The sequence below is a fragment of the Calonectris borealis genome, chromosome Z (assembly GCF_964195595.1).
Source record: "Calonectris borealis chromosome Z, bCalBor7.hap1.2, whole genome shotgun sequence".
NCBI classification, from domain to species: domain Eukaryota; kingdom Metazoa; phylum Chordata; class Aves; order Procellariiformes; family Procellariidae; genus Calonectris; species Calonectris borealis.
Genome location: NC_134352.1, coordinates 84583069 through 84604080, shown reverse-complemented (window position 1 = coordinate 84604080; position 21012 = coordinate 84583069). Strand labels below are relative to the sequence as shown.

Here is a 21012-nt window from a genome sequence, read left to right as displayed (position 1 = left end):
GTGTAAATGCTGTGTATCATACAGCTTTGTCGGATCGTGCAAACATCCCATCACTGATACACGAGGTAATTGCACTGCAAATTGCAATGGAATGAGAACAAGCTTTACAGTCAATTTTAAACATCGAGCTTTCTTTGGATCATTTTTTCAACTTGTTATTGGCCAAGTCCCGATTATCTGCAAGAAACCAAAGTTCTTGGCAGTATCTCTGTTCCTGGGCTTCAGAGCTTCAACAAGAAGCTTTTTCTTGTGACTTCTTTGGGGGCAATGAACTTGAAGCAATCGCGGATCCACAGCCGATGTTTTATTTCCCGTTCTCCTCCACCCCGGGCAGCTCCGGAGCCTGTCCATCGGCAGGGCTTGTACCACGGGAGGCCTCTACCAGGGGCCTGCGGGGTTCCCACAGCGCCCATCAACCTGCGGGCACAGGGAACCCATTCCCTCCATTAAACTCGGATCTTCCTTTAGTGCGCTTATTAACTCAAAACCTTTTCACTCTTGTACCCATCTGTGCCGGCCTCTGCTCCCACGGCGAGGTAACGTTAGGCTAGCGAGGGGCACCAGGGCCTGGGCTCTGCGGGGCCCTGTATGCTCCGTCACCCTCGGAGGACCTGCGGCCCCTCGGCTCAGCACCCGCACGGCTGCCCCGCGGTGGCTGCGGCCCGGGAGCGGCGGCACAGCGGGTCCGGGTGCGGGTGCGGGTGCGGGTGCGGGCCCGGGCCCGGGCCGGGGGCACGCCCGCCTCACGGCGCCATGACACTCCCCCCCCCGCCCTCGCGGCAGACTGCGCATGCGCAACACCGCGCGACGGCCCCCGTACTTCCCTTCTGCGCTTGCGCCGGACGGAGTTTCCGTGCGCGCGTCGCCGCCGTCATGAGGTCACTTCCGGCGCTTGCTTTGCCATGGCAACGGGCGGCGCGTCCCTGGCGCGGCCGCGGCTATGGAGGCGCAGCGGCCGTGGCGCCGGGAGGTGACCGGGCCCGTCCCGCACTCCTTGGCGCTGGTGAGGGACCGCGGCCAGCGCGGGTGGAGTCCGCTCCGCTCCCTGGTGGCGCGGGGTCCTTGGGGCGGGCACCCCCGGTGCCGGCTGGGGCAGGGCCCTCTGAGAGGAGGCGGGAGCGGTGCGGGGTGGAGTTCTCGGGGGAGCCCGGTGCTGTGCGGGCTGAGGGCCTTGGGAGGACCCGCTGCCATCCGCTGCGGGGCCCTGGGGGAGCCGGTCCGACTGTACCCGTGCGGGGCGAGGTCGCCCCTTTGGGGGTACCCGGCCTGTGCGCGGTGGGCTGCGGCAGTGCGTGAGGAGGCGCTCGGAGCGCCGGGGAGCTGTGCCGGAGAGGGAGGCGGGTGGAGCTTGCCTCGGATGAGGACGTTTGTTGAGTATGTGTAGAGCTGACCATAACCACCCTCTCGGATGAACAGGGTAAGATGTAAACCATAGCCTGGGCCACAGGCAAGTGCCGGCACCTGAAGCCATTTTATATTCTTGTACCGGTGGTGTGCTCTTCAAGTCAAGGCTTGTCGGGATTTACACCTAATTACCCTGAACTCTCATAATTCGGTGTTATGTACTTATTTGGTCATGAATTCAACTGAAAAAAAAAAACAACAGAATAACTGATTATATTTTCACCACTGACATATGCTTTCTCTTACAGAGAGCCAAGCCTCCTAAAGAACAAAAAAGTGACAATTTTGTCTTGGCCCGCAGACAGAAAGAAAAGGAACTTCTTGAAAATGCTGATTTCTTAAAGCTGTACAACCAGTATCGCAAGGTCTATGAGTGGCAGCAACGCAACGAACAAAAATGGCTGCACAGCGTTGTGCAGAGAAAGGTGGATGCGACAATGCAGGAGTATCGGGCAGGGATTGATGAGAGACGAGAGAGGTAGCAAACAAGTAGCTAATACCAATATCTGCCCTACTATTTTCAACTAAATTGTATGCTTAGAGGAATGATTATGGGAAAAACACTCAGCTGAGCTCAGCTCTGTACGTTACATTGTGCATGTGGTATGGTATTCGTTATTCATCGTAACAGAAAGCATAGGTGTGCTTAATTGGCGGTCAAGCAGCAATGTAGAGCAAACAGTAGCCTTTGGGCTCTTGTAATTAGTACTAATCACTGAGCCAATCACTAGAGATAAGTATTCAAACACAGTAACTAGAGCAGTTTAGGTGGCATTTAGAGCTTTATCTGCCAAATGCAAGATAAAACTAATATTATAGCAGTTTCATGGCTTGATTTTTAAAGAGAATGAAGAGTACTTTATAAAAGTGTCAGAAGCTCTAATTGTTGGGTGTAACTGAGGGTTTTGTTGCAACCTCATTAAGTTAATGTTTAGGTCCTACAAGTAATACTTTGCAGCACAGGCAGTTGAAAGAAATGAAAATTTGTCAGAAGTCTGTCAAAAATAGTAAAGATGAGGCATATTACTGTCTTGTAAAGAACAGAATTGTGCTGGGCTGATCTTAGAAAAAAATCATATGGTTTAATTGCTCAGTTACGCTTTTATTTAAAGTGACTTTGGAGCTGTGCAAGTCATCTGTTTGGTATCCTGGTCTGATGTGTCTTCATACGACAGGAATTGTACACCAATTGCACAGAATCACTGAGGTTGGAAGGAACCTCCTGATATCATCTAGTTCAAGACCCTTGCTCAAGCAGGGTCACCTAGAGCAGGTTGCCCAGGACTCTGCCGAGTTTTCCTTATCTCCACACATGGAGACTCCACCATCTCTGTGGGCGACCTGTTCCAGTATTTGACCACCCTCACAGTAAAAAAAAAAAAAAAAAAAAAAAAAAAGTCTTTTCTTGTGTTCAGGTGGAATTTCACATGTTTTAATTTGTGCCCATTGCCTCTTGTCCTGTCACTGGGCACTACTGAGAAGAAGCTGTCTCCCTTTTCTGCATTCCCTCCCTCCAGGTATTTATATACATTGGTAAGATCCCCCTGAACCTCCTCCTCTCCAGGCTGAACAGTCCCAGCTCTCTCAGGTGCAAGAGATCTTTAGGAGAGATTCTCCTTACAGGAGAGATGCTCCAGTCCCTTAATCATCTTAGTGGCCCTTCACTGAGCTCGCTCCACTAAGTCTGTATTTTTCTTGTGCTGGGGAGCCCAGAACCGGACCCAGCACTCCAGATGAGGTCTCATCAGTGCTGAGAGGAAGGATCACCTCCCTTGACCTGCTGGCAGTGCTCTTCCTCATGCAGCCCAAGATGCTGTTGGCCGCCTTTGCCGCAAGGGTGCATTGCTGGCTTACGTTCAGCTTGTCTGCCAGGACCCCCAGGTCCTTTTCTGCAGAGCCACTTCCCAGCCAGACGGCCGCCTGCGTGGGTTATTCCTCCCCAGGTGCAGGATTTTTGTTGAACTTCATGGGGTTTGTTCTTATTAGCTGCTTAAGATTCCCATGCTGTCTTTGCAGGGAGACTCGGCTCAGTACTCAGTTCACTCTCGCGGTGAAGAGAGTGCAATTCAGTTTCCAGAATTAGTCAGTCCTTGGCTTTGCTGCTGAACTCCCACCAGCAGTGCCAGCGTAGGCCCATAGCACTATTGCTCATGCAGTAGCAGGGCCGTACCATTGCATAAAAGTGAGAGTGATTTCCCAGAGGCCACTGTGGCGTTCGGGCTGGAATTAGTGAGTTTCTGGATTCCTTCGCCCCAGGTTTCTTACTGCTAGGAGAGCTAAATGGTGGTATGTTTAAAAATTGCCAATTTGACATAATTTTCTCATCAAAGATCTTTCAGGATAAAGTAGTTTACGGAGTGATGCTAACATAACAAAAGGTAGTTTGAGAGAAGATACAATTATAGATGAGTAGAGAAGGGTGGTAAATACCAGGGAGGGATTACACTGAAGGATAACAATAGTACAAGATCAAATAGATATCAGTTGGTGACAAATGTAGCCTGGAAATTAGAAGAATTTGTTTAATGGGGGACTGAAGTTGTAAAGCAGCATTGGATATGGGTTTGTACGATAAGGAGGTTAAATTGTGTCAGGACAGAATCACTCATGTTGTGCTGTAAGATCCCCTCCATGGGCACAACAGGAGTGATCCCCGAGTTAAAATGTGGTGTTTCTTGGATGGTCCATTCTCTGGCGTTTGCAAGAAGTGTTGAAAGGAGCCCAGTACCCATTTTGCACTCATAACAAATAATCTAGAACTTTATCGTTCAACAGAAGTATTGTTTTAGCTTTTCTTTAAATGTTTTCATTGCAGGCTTCGTGAGCTTCTGGAGGCAGAGGAAAGTAGGTACTTTGCTGAGATGGAGTCACTTGAAGAAACGGTACTGGAGAAACAAGAGAAAATGAGGGAGCGAGCAAAATTACTGAGAGAGAAGAGAGAAAAAGAAAGGCAACAACTGGTGGCTGAAAAACGAGAGCAGCAATTCAGGTATCTTTTAAAATAGAACTAAGTAAATACAAAGAGGGAATTTAAGAAGAAGGTGACAATAATAAACCGAGAAAGGAAAGATGAATGTGATTGAAATGATAAAATAAAAAAAATTAAGGTGGTTTGCCAGAAGTTGAAAGGGCTTAGCTATGTTGCATGCAGTGGGGCAGAGTATAATCTTTTTCTGACTTTCGATGAAGGGGTGCAGCCTCTAAAGACCAGGGATCCAAATTTGCAATGCTGTAATGCTCGATAAAGTGTGTGAGAAAAATTTTCATTAATAGAGATGAAGGCAACAGGTACAGAGAACTGCACCGTCTCCATTATTGGATTTAAGTGTTGAGATACCATGAAAACGTTCTTCCAAGTGCGGTGCAAATCTCCTTGTCCTGTGTGAGCATCCCTGCACTTCGACCTGCCAAGTCAGCTGTTTTTGTAATTTCTTGTTCTGGTGCATACTTCTATTTCAGCTTTATACTATTGGAGTGAAAAGGGTTCACAGAAGGTTAATTTGGCCTAAATAATGCTTATTAAGCTAATATGTCGAAGATCCTTGAAAAGTTAAAATTGTCCAAAAAGACAGTGTTTTTATTTATTGCATACTTTTCAAGAGTACCAGCTGAAGCTAAGGTTTTAATGCAACCTGAAGTTCTGTGCCAAGTCTTCCTGGATGCTGAGCTTGGCAGCGTCTTTTGAAGTCATTAAAATTTGCAGGTGCTTATCAGGCCCTGAGGCCTTGGCATGAAATGACTTGTTCAATTCTTGGAAATCTCGTTTTCTGGGGAAGGGATGAAAAATAATATTAATGTAATTTAATTGTAATCATTTGAAGTGTCTCTTCCCAGTCTCCCACAGGGCTATGGAAATCCACAACACCTGCTTCTCAGTGTGCAGAGGCTGGGGATAAAAATCAACACTTGCTTTCACTTGTGCATAAACGCTAATTAACTAATTTCACAGATAAATGTTGGTTTCTTAAATGTGGGGTTTATTGACTGAGACAGGTGCTAAGGCAGGGTATGCACTTTTAAATTCACATGCTGGCTTTAAAATATGGCCCTCACAATTTACAATTCCTAGTTTGTCCTCTGCCCATACAAAGCGGTTGAAATTCATGTTTAAAATTGTTTAGAGGAGATGCTGCTGGAGTGCCTTTTATTTTGTACTTGTAGCTTGTCTTACACGCCAAGGAGAAGGGATTCAGCTTGTGATTTAGACACCTAAAGATAGGTGTCCAAGTGTTGGTATCTTTATATTCACTGGGAATCTGAAATCGTGTTCTACTCAGTAGATCTTCATTGAGATCAGGACAGTTAAAGGAACCTAATGTCATCCTAAAGTAGGCATATACTGGTCTGCCAGTTGAACTGCACCCTAGCCTCCACTGACTGCATTGATTAGGTTCCCATTGATTAGAATCGGAATTTAGCGCACATGTAGATTCCTGTTTAGATGCCTAATTTTAGATATTTTAATTGCAAAATGAATCCCACCAGTGAACCTCATCATCTGGCGATACATACTTGGACTTCCATGCTGCAGTTGCCTGTCTTAATGTCTCAGGTCCTCTTTCTTCCCAACCCTATTGATACATGGTTCACTCAGTCTCATGGGATCGTTCCCATCATCCTTCTACCCTTCCCAGTCTGCTTTTGGATCTAAGCAATGTTCATACCACACAGTATCCCATAAAAAGTGTTGCTGGAGCTTTACTGATGGCATTCTACTGGCTGTGGTTTTTCAGAGGATTTAGAGGCAGTGAAATGATCTTTCTTCACAGCTGTTGTGAGTGGCGATCTTTGAGTATCTTTGCAAATAAATCTTCACCCTACAGTGCACAGAGTCCTTCTCTTGAGTGTCCTGATGTAGTGAAAATACATTTCCATAGTCAGTTCCTCCCTCGGTTCCTCTAGCTCTGTCTCTTTCTACTTTTAAATTAAGGTCCCTATAAAAAACCAAAACTTTAATAACACCAGCTGACAACAGTTCACCTTGTCTGTCGATCTCTCCTTCGAAAGACAGATATCTTTCTTCATGTACATGCATAGTAATATTTTAAACTCTTTTCTTCTCTGTCCTTTTCCAATGAGAAAAGAAGTCTCTACTGTGGTGATCGATTCTGATTAGATTAGTAACTTCTAATATCTGAACCTGCATGTATTTGTATTCTTTAAGTAGCCCCAAATCTGTTTTTCCCCCACTGTTAGCTGTTACTCTTCCTCCTAAACCATCCTGGTCCATGCAAAGATCTGGGAGCTGGCTTTGCTGCTCAGGAAACCAACATTTATTGAAGATCCACAACCAGAAATCTGTAATTGTGTCACAACCTGCTCTCTAGGGCAGTGGTCTCCAAACCTTTTTGATTACGGACCCCTATCAGTAAAAAAAAATTTTAGTACTCACCCCCAATATGTTTACTTATTTATATGTTATATACTTGTACTACTGTACCGGTGTATTATGTATGTTATAAAACATATGCAAAAATAGAAATTAAAAGAGGGTGAGGCAAAGATGAAATAAAGACAATTTTTATTTTGAATGTAATTTATTAATGGTACAAAAAAATATTTTCTTCCCGCATGCCAATGGATTGTCTTGCGCACCCCACTTTGGAGACTGTTGCTCTAGGGCACACCCAGAGGAGGCCCGGGAGGTCATTTCAGTAACAGGCGGATGTACACATAATTTTCTGTTTCTCTTTGCCTGTGAATTTACAACTATTTTGAATGTCTTTCTGAAACCTAATACAACTTCTTTGTATTTCTTTTAACTTTAAGCAAGGCGCTCCACTCTTTTGCAGGTATAGGTTCTCAAACCTGAGGTATAGGAGCACCTATAGTGTACAGCGCTCCAGTACATTATTCCAGAGTACTAAAAGGCAGTTCTTTTATCAGCCTTGTGGGCTGGTTTGGAACTGTAGCCTGAGGGTACAGACTTAACAGCTTCTCAGTGGCGATATTAGCCAGGAGGAGTCCTTTGTCGTAAGGTGACAGAGGGCGCAGTCCTTGGACCACTAGAGTCCCGCTGGAATTCATTTTCATGAAGGGCTACAACTTGTATGAGAAGATATTCAGCCAGTTTTAGCCCGAGGGCATCTTCAGCATTGGTATCTTTAAAGAAAATTGCAATGTCTTAAAATTTGCATAAAACACATATTACATCCTCTTTCCTGGGATAACATCAGAAGCATCCATACAGAGAATGTTGTTATCACAGCAACTTTGTACTGCAGCCATAAAATGAATAAATAACTGGGGTGGGGGACAGGAGGGAGAATAAATGCAGTTTCTATCTGTGGGAAGTGGCTACATACAGGCACAATTTTAATGTTAAGAAGCTTAGGATAGCAAAGTGAGGAAGAAAAACAGCCATCTGGGGGAGCAGATGTTTATAGGTTGCTGTAAGAGCTGCTTTGAAGGAATTATTTTGATGAAATCAAGGAATTACAGTGTTATTTTCTATTAAAATTCTAACCATGCCAAACTTTTATTTAACTTCTCTTCCCCTCTGGGAATTCAATTAAATTCAGATTAGTTTATAATCACGAAAAAGAATAACTACTTCTTTATTCCTTCACTGCTGAGAGAACTTTGAACCCATTGTGTTAAGGTAATACAGTTCTTTCTAATGGTGTAAGATTTCAAATCTTAATAATGGCATGTTTCCCTCAGAACATTTGAGAAATATGTTTTTCATGAATACTAATTAGTATTGTAGTCTTTAATCATCACTAACTCCTACCCAGGACTTAGAAGATAGATCCCGGTGTTAAAACGTAAGAAAACGGGCGATGATGTAGTATGTTTGTTGACCTACTTGAAGGCAGGGGCGCCTCTTGGAGTGTGCCGTGGCTCACGGCACGCACATCGCTGTGCTGCTCTCTGCTTTCGTTGTTGGGACAACCAGTGAATGAGCGATCAGAAGGTTTCCGTCTCATACAAGGAGGTAAAACAGCCATCCCTTTCCACTAGCCGGCTCCTTCATTCCTGTATTTCCTCACCCTTCTCTTCTGAAGACCTGAGCTGAGGATGGTTCCTCATTCCAGGGACAGTTTCTCCTGAAGAGGATACAAGCCCAGCTTTCGGGGAAGAATGCAACATTTGGTGAGAGGATGTGGTGTGTCCTAGGATTGAGGGAGAAAAGTGCTACGTGTGGGAGGTTTTATCTCACGGAGACTTGATGTTGATGAAAGGGGACTTGGCAGATTACTGTTGTTTCTTCTCAGTCAGGAACAGTTAAGAGGTTAGAAATGCCTTCTGGATATCAAGTAAAATGAGAATTTTGTTTTCATGGCACTGCTTTCCCTTTTATCGTTTGTGTATAGTGCTTAGCACCTTTCACCACTGCCTCCATGGCATTAGGTGCTTTACGAGTAGAGGATGAAGAGGGAGATGACCTTGGCCCCAGAAGCTTGCAGCTGAAATGTGAGGCAGCAAACAGTGAATGCTGACAAGAAGAAAACATAGAGAGACCTCTGCTTCTGCATGAAATTACAGGGCAAGCATTCTTTGTTCTTTGGCTGTATCTCACTCCTGCAGCACCAAGGGAGAGCGAGGTGTAGCAATCTTCCCCCTCCGCAGACACAGCTCTGATTCTGCACCGCTCCACTGTAAGTTTGACTGGTTGGATGGCTCTCGCTGTGGCACTGAGAACAGGGTCAGGCTGGCTTTCGGCACTGTCACTTTTTCCGTCTGTCAGCAGCTTGTTCAGCCGGTTCTGAACTGGAGGAGGGCTATTCGGGGAAATGCTCTTTGCGGTTTGTAAGCCCTAAGTAATTTTTATTAGGCTAGCTTAGCATGGAGTTTTATTGGTAAAGCTTTGGAAGATCTTGTAAGCCAACACATAATTATTACACGCTAGTAATTGCCTCAGCCACATATTAACGATACCAGAAGCTGCACTCATTCTGTGCTTGTTAGCAGGAGGTGAGCGGGAGGTGACGAAGGAGCAGTGTCAAGTAAAGAAGCAGTATTCTAGAGCATAATCTTACTAGTTTTAGGGCAGAAATGAGTAGAGACCACCAGTCACATCTTGTGTTGCTAAACTCTTTCCCAGTTTGCCTGACTGACAGCGGATATATCCATTGACCTCAGGGAGAGGCCAAATTTGCATCGTTTCTGTAGCCTCCGTTGAGGTGTGAACCCGTGGCCCCAGACAGAGAATAACGCTCCTATTAATTCTATACACGAAACCCAGGTCAGGGAGTATAGACGTTTAGATGGAGACAGCAGCTATTGGACTTAGGAATCATTTAGAAAAGTGAAGACTTTGCAAAGACAGATTCTTAGTAGAGCCTGAAAAAGCAAACCATCAAATATCTATCTTTAGTGCTGGCAAACTTAATTTTGCTTTTAAGCAAAAAAAAAAAAAAAAAAAAATTAGGCAATGGAATTCATTCAGATTTTGTTTCACTGCTGTAGTTATGAAATTTAAATAACTATCCTGATGTGGAGAATGATAGTACTATGAGATAATTGCTTGATGAATATTTAATATTTTTGCTACACAGAATTGCCAGCTAAACATGGTATAAAGTAATAGTATTTCACATTGTGCAGGTAACTACTGCTGTTATGCAGTGGTTCAAGATTCAGTCAATGATATCTTACGATGTCTGCTATGAATTCCTAAATAGCATTGCAATAATCTGTAGAAGATGGTTTTATTCCGCATGAAAATGTGAGATATCTTTTTACTTCACAGCATTTATGTGTATTTATCACAAATCCTTAGAGCTTACAGATCCTTAATGCTTGTAGATCTTCACCATTGTCTGCTAGTTTCACATTTTGATTTTATGAAAATCTGTATACTGATTATAGATCAGAATTAAAATGCTTGTATATTGTTCAAATTAAATATTGTTTGAGCATATGTTGATCTCAACAGTACTGTGTTTGCAAAAATAAAAGCAGAATCTGTAAATAGTTGTGTGTTCTTCAACTGAAGATAAATACCTGTTTATATGCAACTCAGTTGCAGTGAGTAAATGAAAATTGAAAGCTGCATTACTTGTTTGACTTTCTAGCTTCTACGGACTCTTATTGCAACTTTTCTGAATTATCCCACTAAACTTCATTAAAAATTAATAAATTTCTAGTGGTTTCTCTTCAGTTGTGTAACCTAAATTTCTGCTCTCTGAGTATTTTCTGAATACGAATGAGGTTTCAAGTGACTAGTAAACCTATTCTAAGTTTTCATTTGAATAAAGAGCAGCCTACATGTTTGAACAAGCGTAGTATGCATGTGTTTTATATATTAAAAAAAATTATGTATATAAAAAACTGCACACAATGCGTGTTCCAACTACATATATAAAACACACCGTGTATATATAAAATATTTATATATTGTGCATGTGTATATATATTATTTTTACAAATACAAATATAGGACCTGCTCTTCAACTGATGAAGGTCAAAATCTCCAACAAATCAGGCTCTCTGTGATTCCTTAGGCCTCACAAGGAGTCAAGTGTCAGACCAAGTGTAGAATTTGGCATTCTGAGCTGTAGTCCTCTGAGTAGTTATAAGCTGGGAGCCTCCATCCATGACACACCCCCAGACTTGCTTATTATTTTGAGACTTTTTTTTTAAACTTTTATGTTGTCTTTCAGAGAACAATGCGAGGAGCTTCGTGTACAGCGGATGAAGAAGCATCAGAAGGAATTGCGTGAAGACCGGCTGGCCCAGGTAGCTCTGAAGGAGGAATTGAAAAAGCAACAGAAGAAGGAGGAGCTGATGTTTGCAGAGCTTTGGAAAGAGGATAGCTTGGCTAAGGAAAAGCGAGAGGCGGTGGAGATGCAGAAATCAGCAGAACAGAATCAGGAAATCCTGAATGTGCTGAGTGCCCAGGTAGCGGTGCTCAGTGCTCACAAAGAAGAGGTGAAGCGGCTGAAGGAAGAAGAGGCTCAATTGCTGGTAATTTCCATATCATTCTCAATTCAGGGTTGTGTATAAGGTCCTCCTAATGATAGGCTTACTAGACATTTAGATTAATCCATACCTTATTTGTATCTTCACTGATTCCATTAGTATCTGAGACTGCCCTATTATGCTAAGCCTCTTTTCCAGAGCTGTGACAGAGGGAATTACATTTTTTGAAACTTAGCATTGTAAAGGATTTTAGCATTCAAAGCCTCTCAGAGCCTTTGTGGGAAATGGAAATGTTTTTAAGCTTTTGCCAGACATCTTTGCAATTTTCTGATTTCCAGTTTCCTGCGGGATAGCTAGAGAGTCTTGTGTCCCAGCTGTAACCTGTACCACCAGATCTTAGACCACGATACATATGTTTAATCATCACGGTAAGTGCCCTGGGACGAAGCAGCAAGAGTGTGCTGCTCCGAGAAGGAAAGGCGAGCCAGGAGCCAAAGGTGACAGCAGGGCAGGCAAGTACGCTGTCCTCCCCAACAAGAGTCCCGCAGTAGCCAAAGGAACGGAGCAGAGCAGGTCTGCTGACAGTAACCGGGGTCATCTACAGTCCAAACTGCCCGGCAGGTCTGTAGTGGTGCAGTCCAAGGTGAAGCCAGCAAGTCAAGTCAGCAGGTCTGGATCAGGATCGACCTCAGGCACAGGCGTACCTGCAGCATAGCTCACGTAGGCGCCAAGGGCGAGAGACTGAGCCCAACTGCAGCTCCCAAGCTCCTCTCAGCCCTTTCTCACACCGCTCTTTCCCAGCTCTCTGACCCAAGGCTCACGTCGGGGCTGGCTGCGAGCACAGGCAGCCAGGCCCCTGCAGGGAGGTTGCAGAGCCTGTTGTTGCACTCAGGACCCTGACACATACATGAGGAGACACATTTATATAAAAAATCCCAACTGCTTAAGCCCCAGCTGTCTGAATTTCAGAATCTACATCCTTTTGTTGTTTTTTTTTTTGACAAATTAGCAAGCAGTGCCTAAGCTCTCTCACCTATTAGTGCTGGCTGCTGTTAGGCGACACATCACGGGAGGCATTTGGCTACCTTGGCCCAACTGTTTGGCCACTACCCTCTTTTTTCCTCATGTCTCTCCAGTGAAGGCTTCCTGTAGTTGTGCTGGCTTTAGTGGGGCTCTAGTTCACAGCATTCTGTGTTGACTTCATGAGTTATGGGAGACTATTTAGTTCAGACTCAGTCTTCATTTTGCAGCTATTTACGTGTAGCAATTGAATGATGACTCAGGGTACTCTGTTAGGCACTGGAAGCTGATGTTGGCAAGATATATACTCCACTACTTTTTAAAAATAATGACAATAATGAATCTAAAGCTCTGAAAATCCTGGCTGTAAAACAGTGGAGTCCTTATTCAAAGCTAGACTGTAATGTTTCACTTATTTAAAAACATGCAGAATAAAATTATTTTCTTGTAACAACTTTTAAGGCACTGCCAAACCTCCCAGGCAAAGAACACTTCTACTTAACTGGCCTTTTCAGAAAAATGCTATTAGAATAGAAGACTTTGTAGCTTCCCCTGAAGACAGCTACCTTGGGGTCTGTCAAGGAGATAAATTTCTGGTAAAGTGGTTTAGTCTCTGAAAAAAAGCTTTCTTCAAAGGGTTGATAAAGGAGAGTTTCTGTATTGAAAATGGGATGTAATCCTTTTTCAGCAGAAGAGGGATGTGACAGATGGCCTCGTTACAAGTTTTTCAGTACAGAGTTGGTAGCCTGTAATGATCAGGGGTTTCATCTGGGTGAAGGTCACGCTATGGACAGCTAAGTGTCTCTGTGTATAACGGTTTCTTCTGGTTGTTGCAATGGAAATAGATTATTTAGGGAAGCAAAACGTGCACCTTTGCCACGGTAGACCATACGTGCGCATCAAGATATTTCAGGCTGGATGACAAAACAGAGACAGCAATTTTTGCATTAGCTTTTTCATTAGCTGTTACCTACATTAACTGCCTTCCTCCCCCTCTGTCTTTTCTCTCCCTTAAAGGATTGTGATATCTTGAGGTGATGGAAATCATGTTATTCTGGCTGTAGTCTCACAAGTGCTAGACGAGTTTCTGCCATAGTATTTTGGTCCTGGCTTGCAGATGGATGGTTGGTAACAACTTCTTTGTACATTTCCAACGTTGTGTTACCCCATCGTATAAACTTTCACAGAGTAAGCACCGTGGATGCCACCCTTAGCTACTCTCATGCAACTTCACTGACGTCAGAATTCAGCCTAAGACATGTGCCAGCTTGCCCAGTAGGCTGCTAACTATTTCCACCTTCTTTCCTTCTTTACTGTTCAAAGTTTTTTGGATTACTTAGTGGTTCGAATAATACATACTGAGTTTCAAAGCTGTTTTACCAGCTTCTGAAAGTGAATTTGGCCATTCAGGAAGATAGCAAAGTCAGCTTTGGGCTTGAAACACTGGAAGAGTCAGCGCATGCTTTATGTCCAGCATAACAAGTTATGTTCCTTAGGAGGTGCAACTTGTACTTCCGTATGGGGAAGACTAGACACGTTGTTTATGGCAAACCTGCTGATGCATGTTAGAATATTTATTGACATTACAAAAGAGACATTTAATTTAAAAACAGGTTAACAAAAAACTCTGTGTCTTTAAAATAGCTGAGGCATTGTTTCTGAGACCTGTAGATAAGCTAATGGTGGCCACACACTGTTTTATGACTATAAGTGCTTGTAAACTTATTCAAATGCAGGATGTTCAGGAATTATGCTAAGTTACTTTATTGATGCTGCCTTGGGCTTTTTTTTTTTCTTTTGACTAAATAATCTTGAATATACATATACCTGTTTGATCTTGAATATACGTTTGCTATTTTTCATTGTTTGTTTCTTAAGAACTCAGCTTTACTGTCCATTTTCCTGTTCTTTCCAATATAAAGTGGAATGGTTTGAAGCCATGGAAATTCAGTAACTGCCCATCAGAATATAAGGATACAATTACTTTGTGCAACCTTATGTCCACTAGAGATGCAGTGCTCTGAACATCCAGCACAGACACAGGACAGATAATATATGCAGAAACAGGAGGAACACATGGCTTTGTTACTGGTTAGTGGTTATGGCTGTGTGTGAAGACTTGGATACAGATCATACATGCTGCAATGATACTGATTTCTCTAAAGAGATGACTGTCTATCCGCTTGAAATATTTGGAGTACATCAGGCATGCCAGTGTTTTGGTATTGAAGGCAATGTGATAATTAAAGGAAAAAATCCTGAATTCTGATGAATGCTATGCTAAAATGTTCATGCTTTAACAGGTCTAATGGATGACACTAATTTTCTAATGTCAGCAAGAAAGGCTTTAAATATTTATCTTTGCTCTTCAATGTTTAATTCTAGCCATCACTTAGTTTGAAGTTATTTTACAAGCTGGCTATCTTTACCGTTGTAGGAAGAACAGCAGCAACTGCTTAAGCTAGAAAATGAACAACTTCAGATGGAGAAACTACAGAAACAGAAGGAATGCAGGGATATGTTGCTCAGTGCAGCACAGGACAAGAAGAATCGTCTTAATGAAGAAAAACAAGGTGAACTTGCCCTAGAGATGAAGATCTTAGAAAAATCTCTTCAGGAACCCCAGGAAGACACTGAGGAGAAAACAAAAAGAAAAGTAAGGGCTAGAGGTGTTCATTGTGAAGTTGTGGGGCAATGCCTCATCTAGACTAATTTTGTGGCCCTTAGTGAACCGCACAGTATAAATGCGATCAGACACAAGCCCTTTTCTCTGAACAAGTTGATTCTTTTGTTGCATAGCCTGTTGCTTCTCCTCCTGCCAGCACTTCATTTCTCTGAAGAAGCCCAATATCTGTTAAAACCTGTTAAAATCTGTTAAAACAGAGAGTACTTTAAAGCATGCTTTGCAATCAGCAAGGCTACCAGGCTAGACAAAAGAAGGGGGCTCTCAGAAAATCCTGGAATCTTGTCCCTCCGTGCTGATTTCATTGTGTATAAATCACCTGAGCTTTTTCATCCTTATACTGCGTGGACGTAATGGAGATTAGAAAAATATTTTTTGTTTCATGGACCTGATTTATTAAATATTTGGAACTGCAGAGGAAAGTAAATATTTAACTTATTATAATTCGTTAATACTAAGAAATGGTTTTAAATCTTTAATAGCTGGATATATAGATGCAAAACCTCACGTTAAATATTTTGGGGATGCCATGAAACCATGGATGTGTCTGTCACTTCCTAAATTTAAAACAAGTAGATGGTACAACTTCAGGGTGAAAACGGGTCTCAAGGTAACTTTAAGAGAGAGCAGGGAGCTGCATTCATTACTCTGCTCAAGGTATTTAGAAGCTCGAGTAGGTTAGGTAAGTTGTATAAACTGTTAGACCTTGGCACAAAATGAGAGGAGGAAATATTTCTTATTCTCTTTATTGGATCCCAAGGCTTCTAATGCAGGTGATGGTGAAGTAGCCTGGTCAGCTGGGGAAAGTTTGTAAAATGTCTGTGTCGTAGACAGCTGAGCTGCTATGGGGAAGGGATCACTCTGTATTTGTTCTGCTCTTATGCTGTTGTCCAGGCACTGTCGACTGGCCAGGAAGAAGATCCTGCAGTTCTTTTCCATGGCAGGGTTTGGGATGGAGCTCTAGGATCCTGGTTCCCACATTGGTCGCAAACCACCACTTCTCTTTTGAAAGGCTTCTTTGAACTCATTTACTCAGATTGCAGATGTCTGTGTGTTTGCAGCAAGAACTGTTCAAGGAGCAACAGACTTACCTGGCACACCTGGCTCAACAGCTGGAGGAAGAGAAACAGCGAGAAAAGGAAGCGGACAAGCTCCTCAAAGAAGAAATGGCAAAGGTTTGGGCCAAGAAGGCTGAGCGAATGCGCTTAGAAAAGGAGGCTAGAAAGCAGCTACTGAAAGATGTCCTGGATACAAGACAACTGCAGATGGAGGAGAAGTGTAAGTAATAACAACTTGCCGTCTGTGCACCAAACCTACCGCAGGAATGCAAGCCTTGGCAAAGGCAGAGGGAGTACAGCACGCGGCTTTTGGGAAGACCATCTGGCCCAGCATGCACAGGCTGTATGGCTGAGTGGACAGCAATGCTACTGTCTCTCAATCTGCTTCTGAAACTTCACTCCTTCAGGCATTCCTTACACTAATTTCCCATTGCTATCACCAGAGCAAAGCCTAGTACAGAAAGGATTGCATAAGCAAGGAGTCATTATTATTAATTATGTTGTTGTTATTATTATGAAGTTCTGAATGTGAAATCTTTTCTATTCTGAGCAGATGAAAAACAAATAAGCTGAGAATACACTTGCCATTGTTTCTGTGCCTCTGCAGAAGCAACAGAACTCAGGCTTGCTATTTAGAGTACTTGGCTTGAATAGAGTCTCACTGTCCCTTCAAGCTTAGCAGTGCTGTTATCTTTTAGAAGATGTTTTTTGTTTTGTTTTTTTTTTTCAGTGCAGAGAAATGCAAAGGAGCAGGAAGAACTCGCTCAAGAGAGGAAGTTATTAGCTGAAGCAATCACAGAACTTAAGCGTCTAGAAGAAGAAAAATATGCAAGGTATTTTCCTTTTATGCCATCGGTTCATTTAATTGCAGATCAATCTTTTAAACTTGTGAGTAGGCTAATTCTCATTTTCAGATAACTCTAAGAGCACTGGGTGGGCTTTCTTCTGTTCAGAGAGGCTCTGCCACCATGCAGCCTATCAGCTCAATAGCTGCCCTGTTATACTGCAGTTGGTATTAAATCACTAATTCTGATCTCATCATACAAATAATGGTGTTTCATTACATATCCTTGTTTTGGTCTTTTTGGACCATCACGTGACTTACATGGGTCCTGTTTAGTAACTACATCCCCTCATACTCTGAGCTGTTACTACGAGTGGCAGAGGTTTGGGGAGGAGGATTAATGAAAGGTTAGTTTGTTACTTACCTAGGAGAACCAGTGCGTTCAGGCTTATTGCTAAACTCCACCCACACACATCCCTTAAACAATCATACAGTTAAAACACCAGACTGTTGCACATAACCCAGCTGCACGGGGTTCTCCTTACCTCAGGGTGAGGATGTAGTTACACGCAGTAGCTGAAATGTTCCTCTGGGTGTCATGCAAAGCCTAGGGCAAAGGGCCTTATTTCACTTACTCAGTTTCCCTTTCGTACTCTTGCCCTTTCTCCGCACTTGTCCGTGGGAGGTATCCGAGTGGCTCCTTCCAGAGCCAGTATCTGTTGTGTTCTCGGATGGCTTTATTGGTAACAATCTCCTGGATATGGCAGAAATCTCGCCCGTCTGAGGGAAACAGGCTGGGCTTCATTTGGATACGCTTCACTTAGCGAAGATGGCATTCCATGGTGTCAGTCAGTGCTGCGTGGTTCAACTGTGTTGCGTTAGCGCAAAAGTCTTGACTAGACTGTTGGCTTTTTAAGTGTCTGTGTGCCTGAGCATGTAGGTAGACTTCCACGGCTGCTCCAGAGGGTAGTGAAAGTAATATATGAGTCTCGAGGTAGAACGGAAGAACCGATTTCTTCTGACAGCCATTTCCTAGAATACCAACGCCGCAGCAGGAGCCTGCACCCTGCCTCCCCCGTTGGCAGTCACTTGTTATCTTCAGAACGAGGGAGTGGAGATGGGCTGTCAGGCTGTGCAGCAGTGAGCCTGAGCTAGCAAAGGACTGAGACCTGACGCTCTCGTTCCCTGTCCTCTCACTGTCGCTGTGAGGGGCAGGGAAGGCATGCTGATTACAAGGGCTTGTTCTTGCTTTTTTTTTTTAAATTTTTTTTTTTTAAGCACTGATTTTGCAATCTGCTTTATAACGTACAACAGAACGCAGTTCATTCTCCGCAGAACCTAAGGTTAGCATGTAGCATTTGGTTAAAAGAGTGGTAGTTATTCTTAACACCTAAAAGGAGTTTTGAGCAGTTCTTTGCTCTAAGGTTGAATGCTAACAGATTAAATAATAACAATAGTAAAAAAAAAAGTTGCTTTTTTTTTACCCACACTTCATAAATAAGCTATTCATACGTCATTTCCAGAAAAGTAAAAGAAGCAAAAGAATACCAAGAGCAACTCAGGGCTCAAATTGCCTATCGACAACAGGCCCGTGATGCTGAGGAAGAAGAGAAGCAGCGAGAATATGAATCGGGTTTAGCAGCAGCGCGAGCTTACCAAGAAAGGGTACAGGATATTCTGTCAAGGCCTTGTGAGAAACTAGCAAAGAGCCACCCTTTGAGAAGAAAACTAATGTCTAACTCTCAAGAAGATAATTTACAATGATTTTTTAGCTCACTTGGTTGCCTTAAAAAACATTTTCTAAGGGTGTTTATAACTGATTCGAGTTAGCAGACTCCTCTCCGCTGTGGTGCTCAAAATATTTAACTCGCAAACACAAGAAACATAGTATTTTTAAAGGTTATTTTTTCCCTATTAGATTTTCTTGGACAAAATGACTGATCCAAATCAAAGTGTTTGACATTTTAATACAAGAATACTTGTATGTTCTCTGCAGTATAGTTATGTATTATTATGACATGAATGATATGCAGGCGTTCTTTAAAATCTGTACAAAGAAAACTTTGTAGAAGAGTTTCAGCAAACTTTTATTAAAATGCTTTTCAAACTGCAAATATTTGCAAAACCTTTTTTGTATTTAGACAAAAAGCACTTGGTGACACATCTTCATTTTCCTTGTTAAATGTAAAACTATGAAGCTATTTTACTATGGGCTAGACGGTAAAGAGCTGGTATTGCTTTGCCTATATTCTGATAGCTATTGAATGATCTGTGGAATATGAGAGTCCCAAAGCTAGTCTGCGAGACCTCTGCTTGGACAGATTTAATTGTGCAGGACTGAAGTCATCCTTTTCTTGCAAAAAGGGTTATTATGATCATTTTGATGGCAACTCTGCCTCTTTGGACTGCCTTGGATTGCCAATGTCTGAACACACAGAATGGGGAGGGGCGGAGCACCAAGAGTATTTTAAGACAGAGCAATACAAAAAATGGCCAGATGTCAGCAAGAAGGTCTCGAAAGGGTTTTGGCAGTGGGGAGAAGGGACACCTCCTCACTGCTCTCTCAGCCCCCCACGTTAATGTCCAGATTGCCCTTTATGCAGGAGGAGCAGCGGGTGACACGAGGAGGACAGGTGGGAGCAATCCTGCTTCTCCCCACGGCGCTGCCCTCGACCAGCTCCCTGGTATGCAATTCGTTAGTTTTTCCTCTGTGCTTTTCCGGGGAGGGAAGTGAGGAATCCATTTATAACCTCATACCCTTTCTTGCTCACAGACCTTGCAGCATTCGGAAATGCTTTATCTTCTTTCTCACATTTTTCCATTTCAGCATTTGCTGCTGCTTATCTGCAGATGTTTCTCTCTCTCCTCCTTCAGCTTTTCAGCTCTACCATCTTTCCTCCAGCCCCTGCTTTTCCACCCTTTTCTTCTCCAACTTCCATCTCTCACTAAGCACTTCCTCTACCTTCCTCCTCCTCCTTACCTTCCTCTTTCAGTGTTTGGCTCCCTGTTGGCGAGTACCAGGACTCCTGTGTTTTTGTTGTGGGGGAGCGTGAACAGATGCACGGAGAAGCTGATAAATGGCTGGGATCAGAGCCCAGGAGCCCCAGCTCCCAGGCCTCTTGGAATGAATCGGGAATAAACTGCCTGCACGGTCGCCTCATCTTCTTGGTTTAAAGCAGACACCAAGCTGACAAACGCTTTTTGTCTGTGGAGAAAGCCGCACAGCTGTTTGCAAAAGGCCAGGTAGAGAAATATTAATCTGAAACAGCATCAGCGATCTTAGCAGAGCAACCTAGCTAATTATGGGTGTAAATGGTGGAAGAACCTGGCCCTAAGATGTTGCCCTGCTGAGGGGCACAGCACCGAGCGTGGTGGGGTTTTATCCTTGCTTACAGACAAAACTTCTCAGAGCAGCTTCCTGAGGCAGCAGATGGAAGAGGGACAAGTTCGCACCATCCAGACAGGTGACCGGACAGAGCAGAGCGGAGCCTCTTCACGTCTTGTTCCTTGAATCGCTTGTATCCAAACAGGGTCTGTCTCCTACAGACATCAAGAAAGGAAACGTTCATAAACGTGAAAACATTGCAAACCGGGAGAGGTGGGTGGTTAGTTGGGATGTCTAACCCTTGCACAGTGCTTTTCAGCAGCCGTTTCCAAAGCCATACAGAGGACTTCAGAGCCGCTCCTCCTATTTTGCAGGTGGGAAAGGCTGTCCCAGGTAATGGAAATAGTTTCGTCAGTGCAGAGAGCTCAGGTAGTCATAGGTTTCCGCTCTCAGCGCTGGGTCGAATTGGCAGAGAGATTAAGAGATTAATTTCCTGGTCTGCCACAGAATCCTGCTGTGGCCCTGCACAAGCAATGTAGATTTTTCTGTACTACTGTGACCCCTCTTTGAAAAGTGAACATAATAGCACATTCAGAATTCCAGGATTAATTAAAGCGTGTTATTAAAGGCTGCGACGCTGTCGTCAGGTACACCCAATATGAGCGACAAAAAATACCACGTTGGTGAGTTCAGTGAATTTGAGCCATCCAGAACCATAATAAATCTTTTTTTAATAAAATAATAACTCAGAAGAGGTGGTCAGAGCTATCAAGCATTTATAAAGTGTCTGAGCTCCTGCTCCTGGAGGCAAAACTCCTCTGCAATGAACATGAAGTCTGCACAAAAATAAAAGATCAGACTGGAAGAGGTT

The 21012-nt window shown here is 43.4% G+C and overlaps 1 protein-coding gene across 2 annotated transcripts; it reads left to right on the top strand.

Annotated features, from left to right (window-relative positions):
• The first annotated feature begins 826 nt into the window (after positions 1-826).
• On the top strand, positions 827-20305 carry LOC142075260 (cilia- and flagella-associated protein 53-like). 2 transcript variants are annotated; one of them, XM_075136378.1, is made up of 8 exons: positions 827-1003; positions 1653-1882; positions 4220-4393; positions 11013-11316; positions 14729-14947; positions 16036-16252; positions 16763-16865; positions 18340-18927. In XM_075136378.1, the coding sequence occupies exons 1-8, from the start codon at positions 941-943 to the stop codon at positions 18578-18580; spliced, it is 1551 nt and encodes a 516-aa protein (XP_074992479.1). In that variant the 5' UTR covers positions 827-940; the 3' UTR covers positions 18581-18927. The 2 variants fall into 2 exon arrangements, with proteins under 2 accessions (XP_074992479.1, XP_074992480.1); XM_075136379.1 differs by lacking the exon at positions 18340-18927 and adding an exon at positions 19420-20305 and having other exon boundaries at positions 828-1003.
• The last annotated feature ends 707 nt before the right edge of the window (positions 20306-21012 follow it).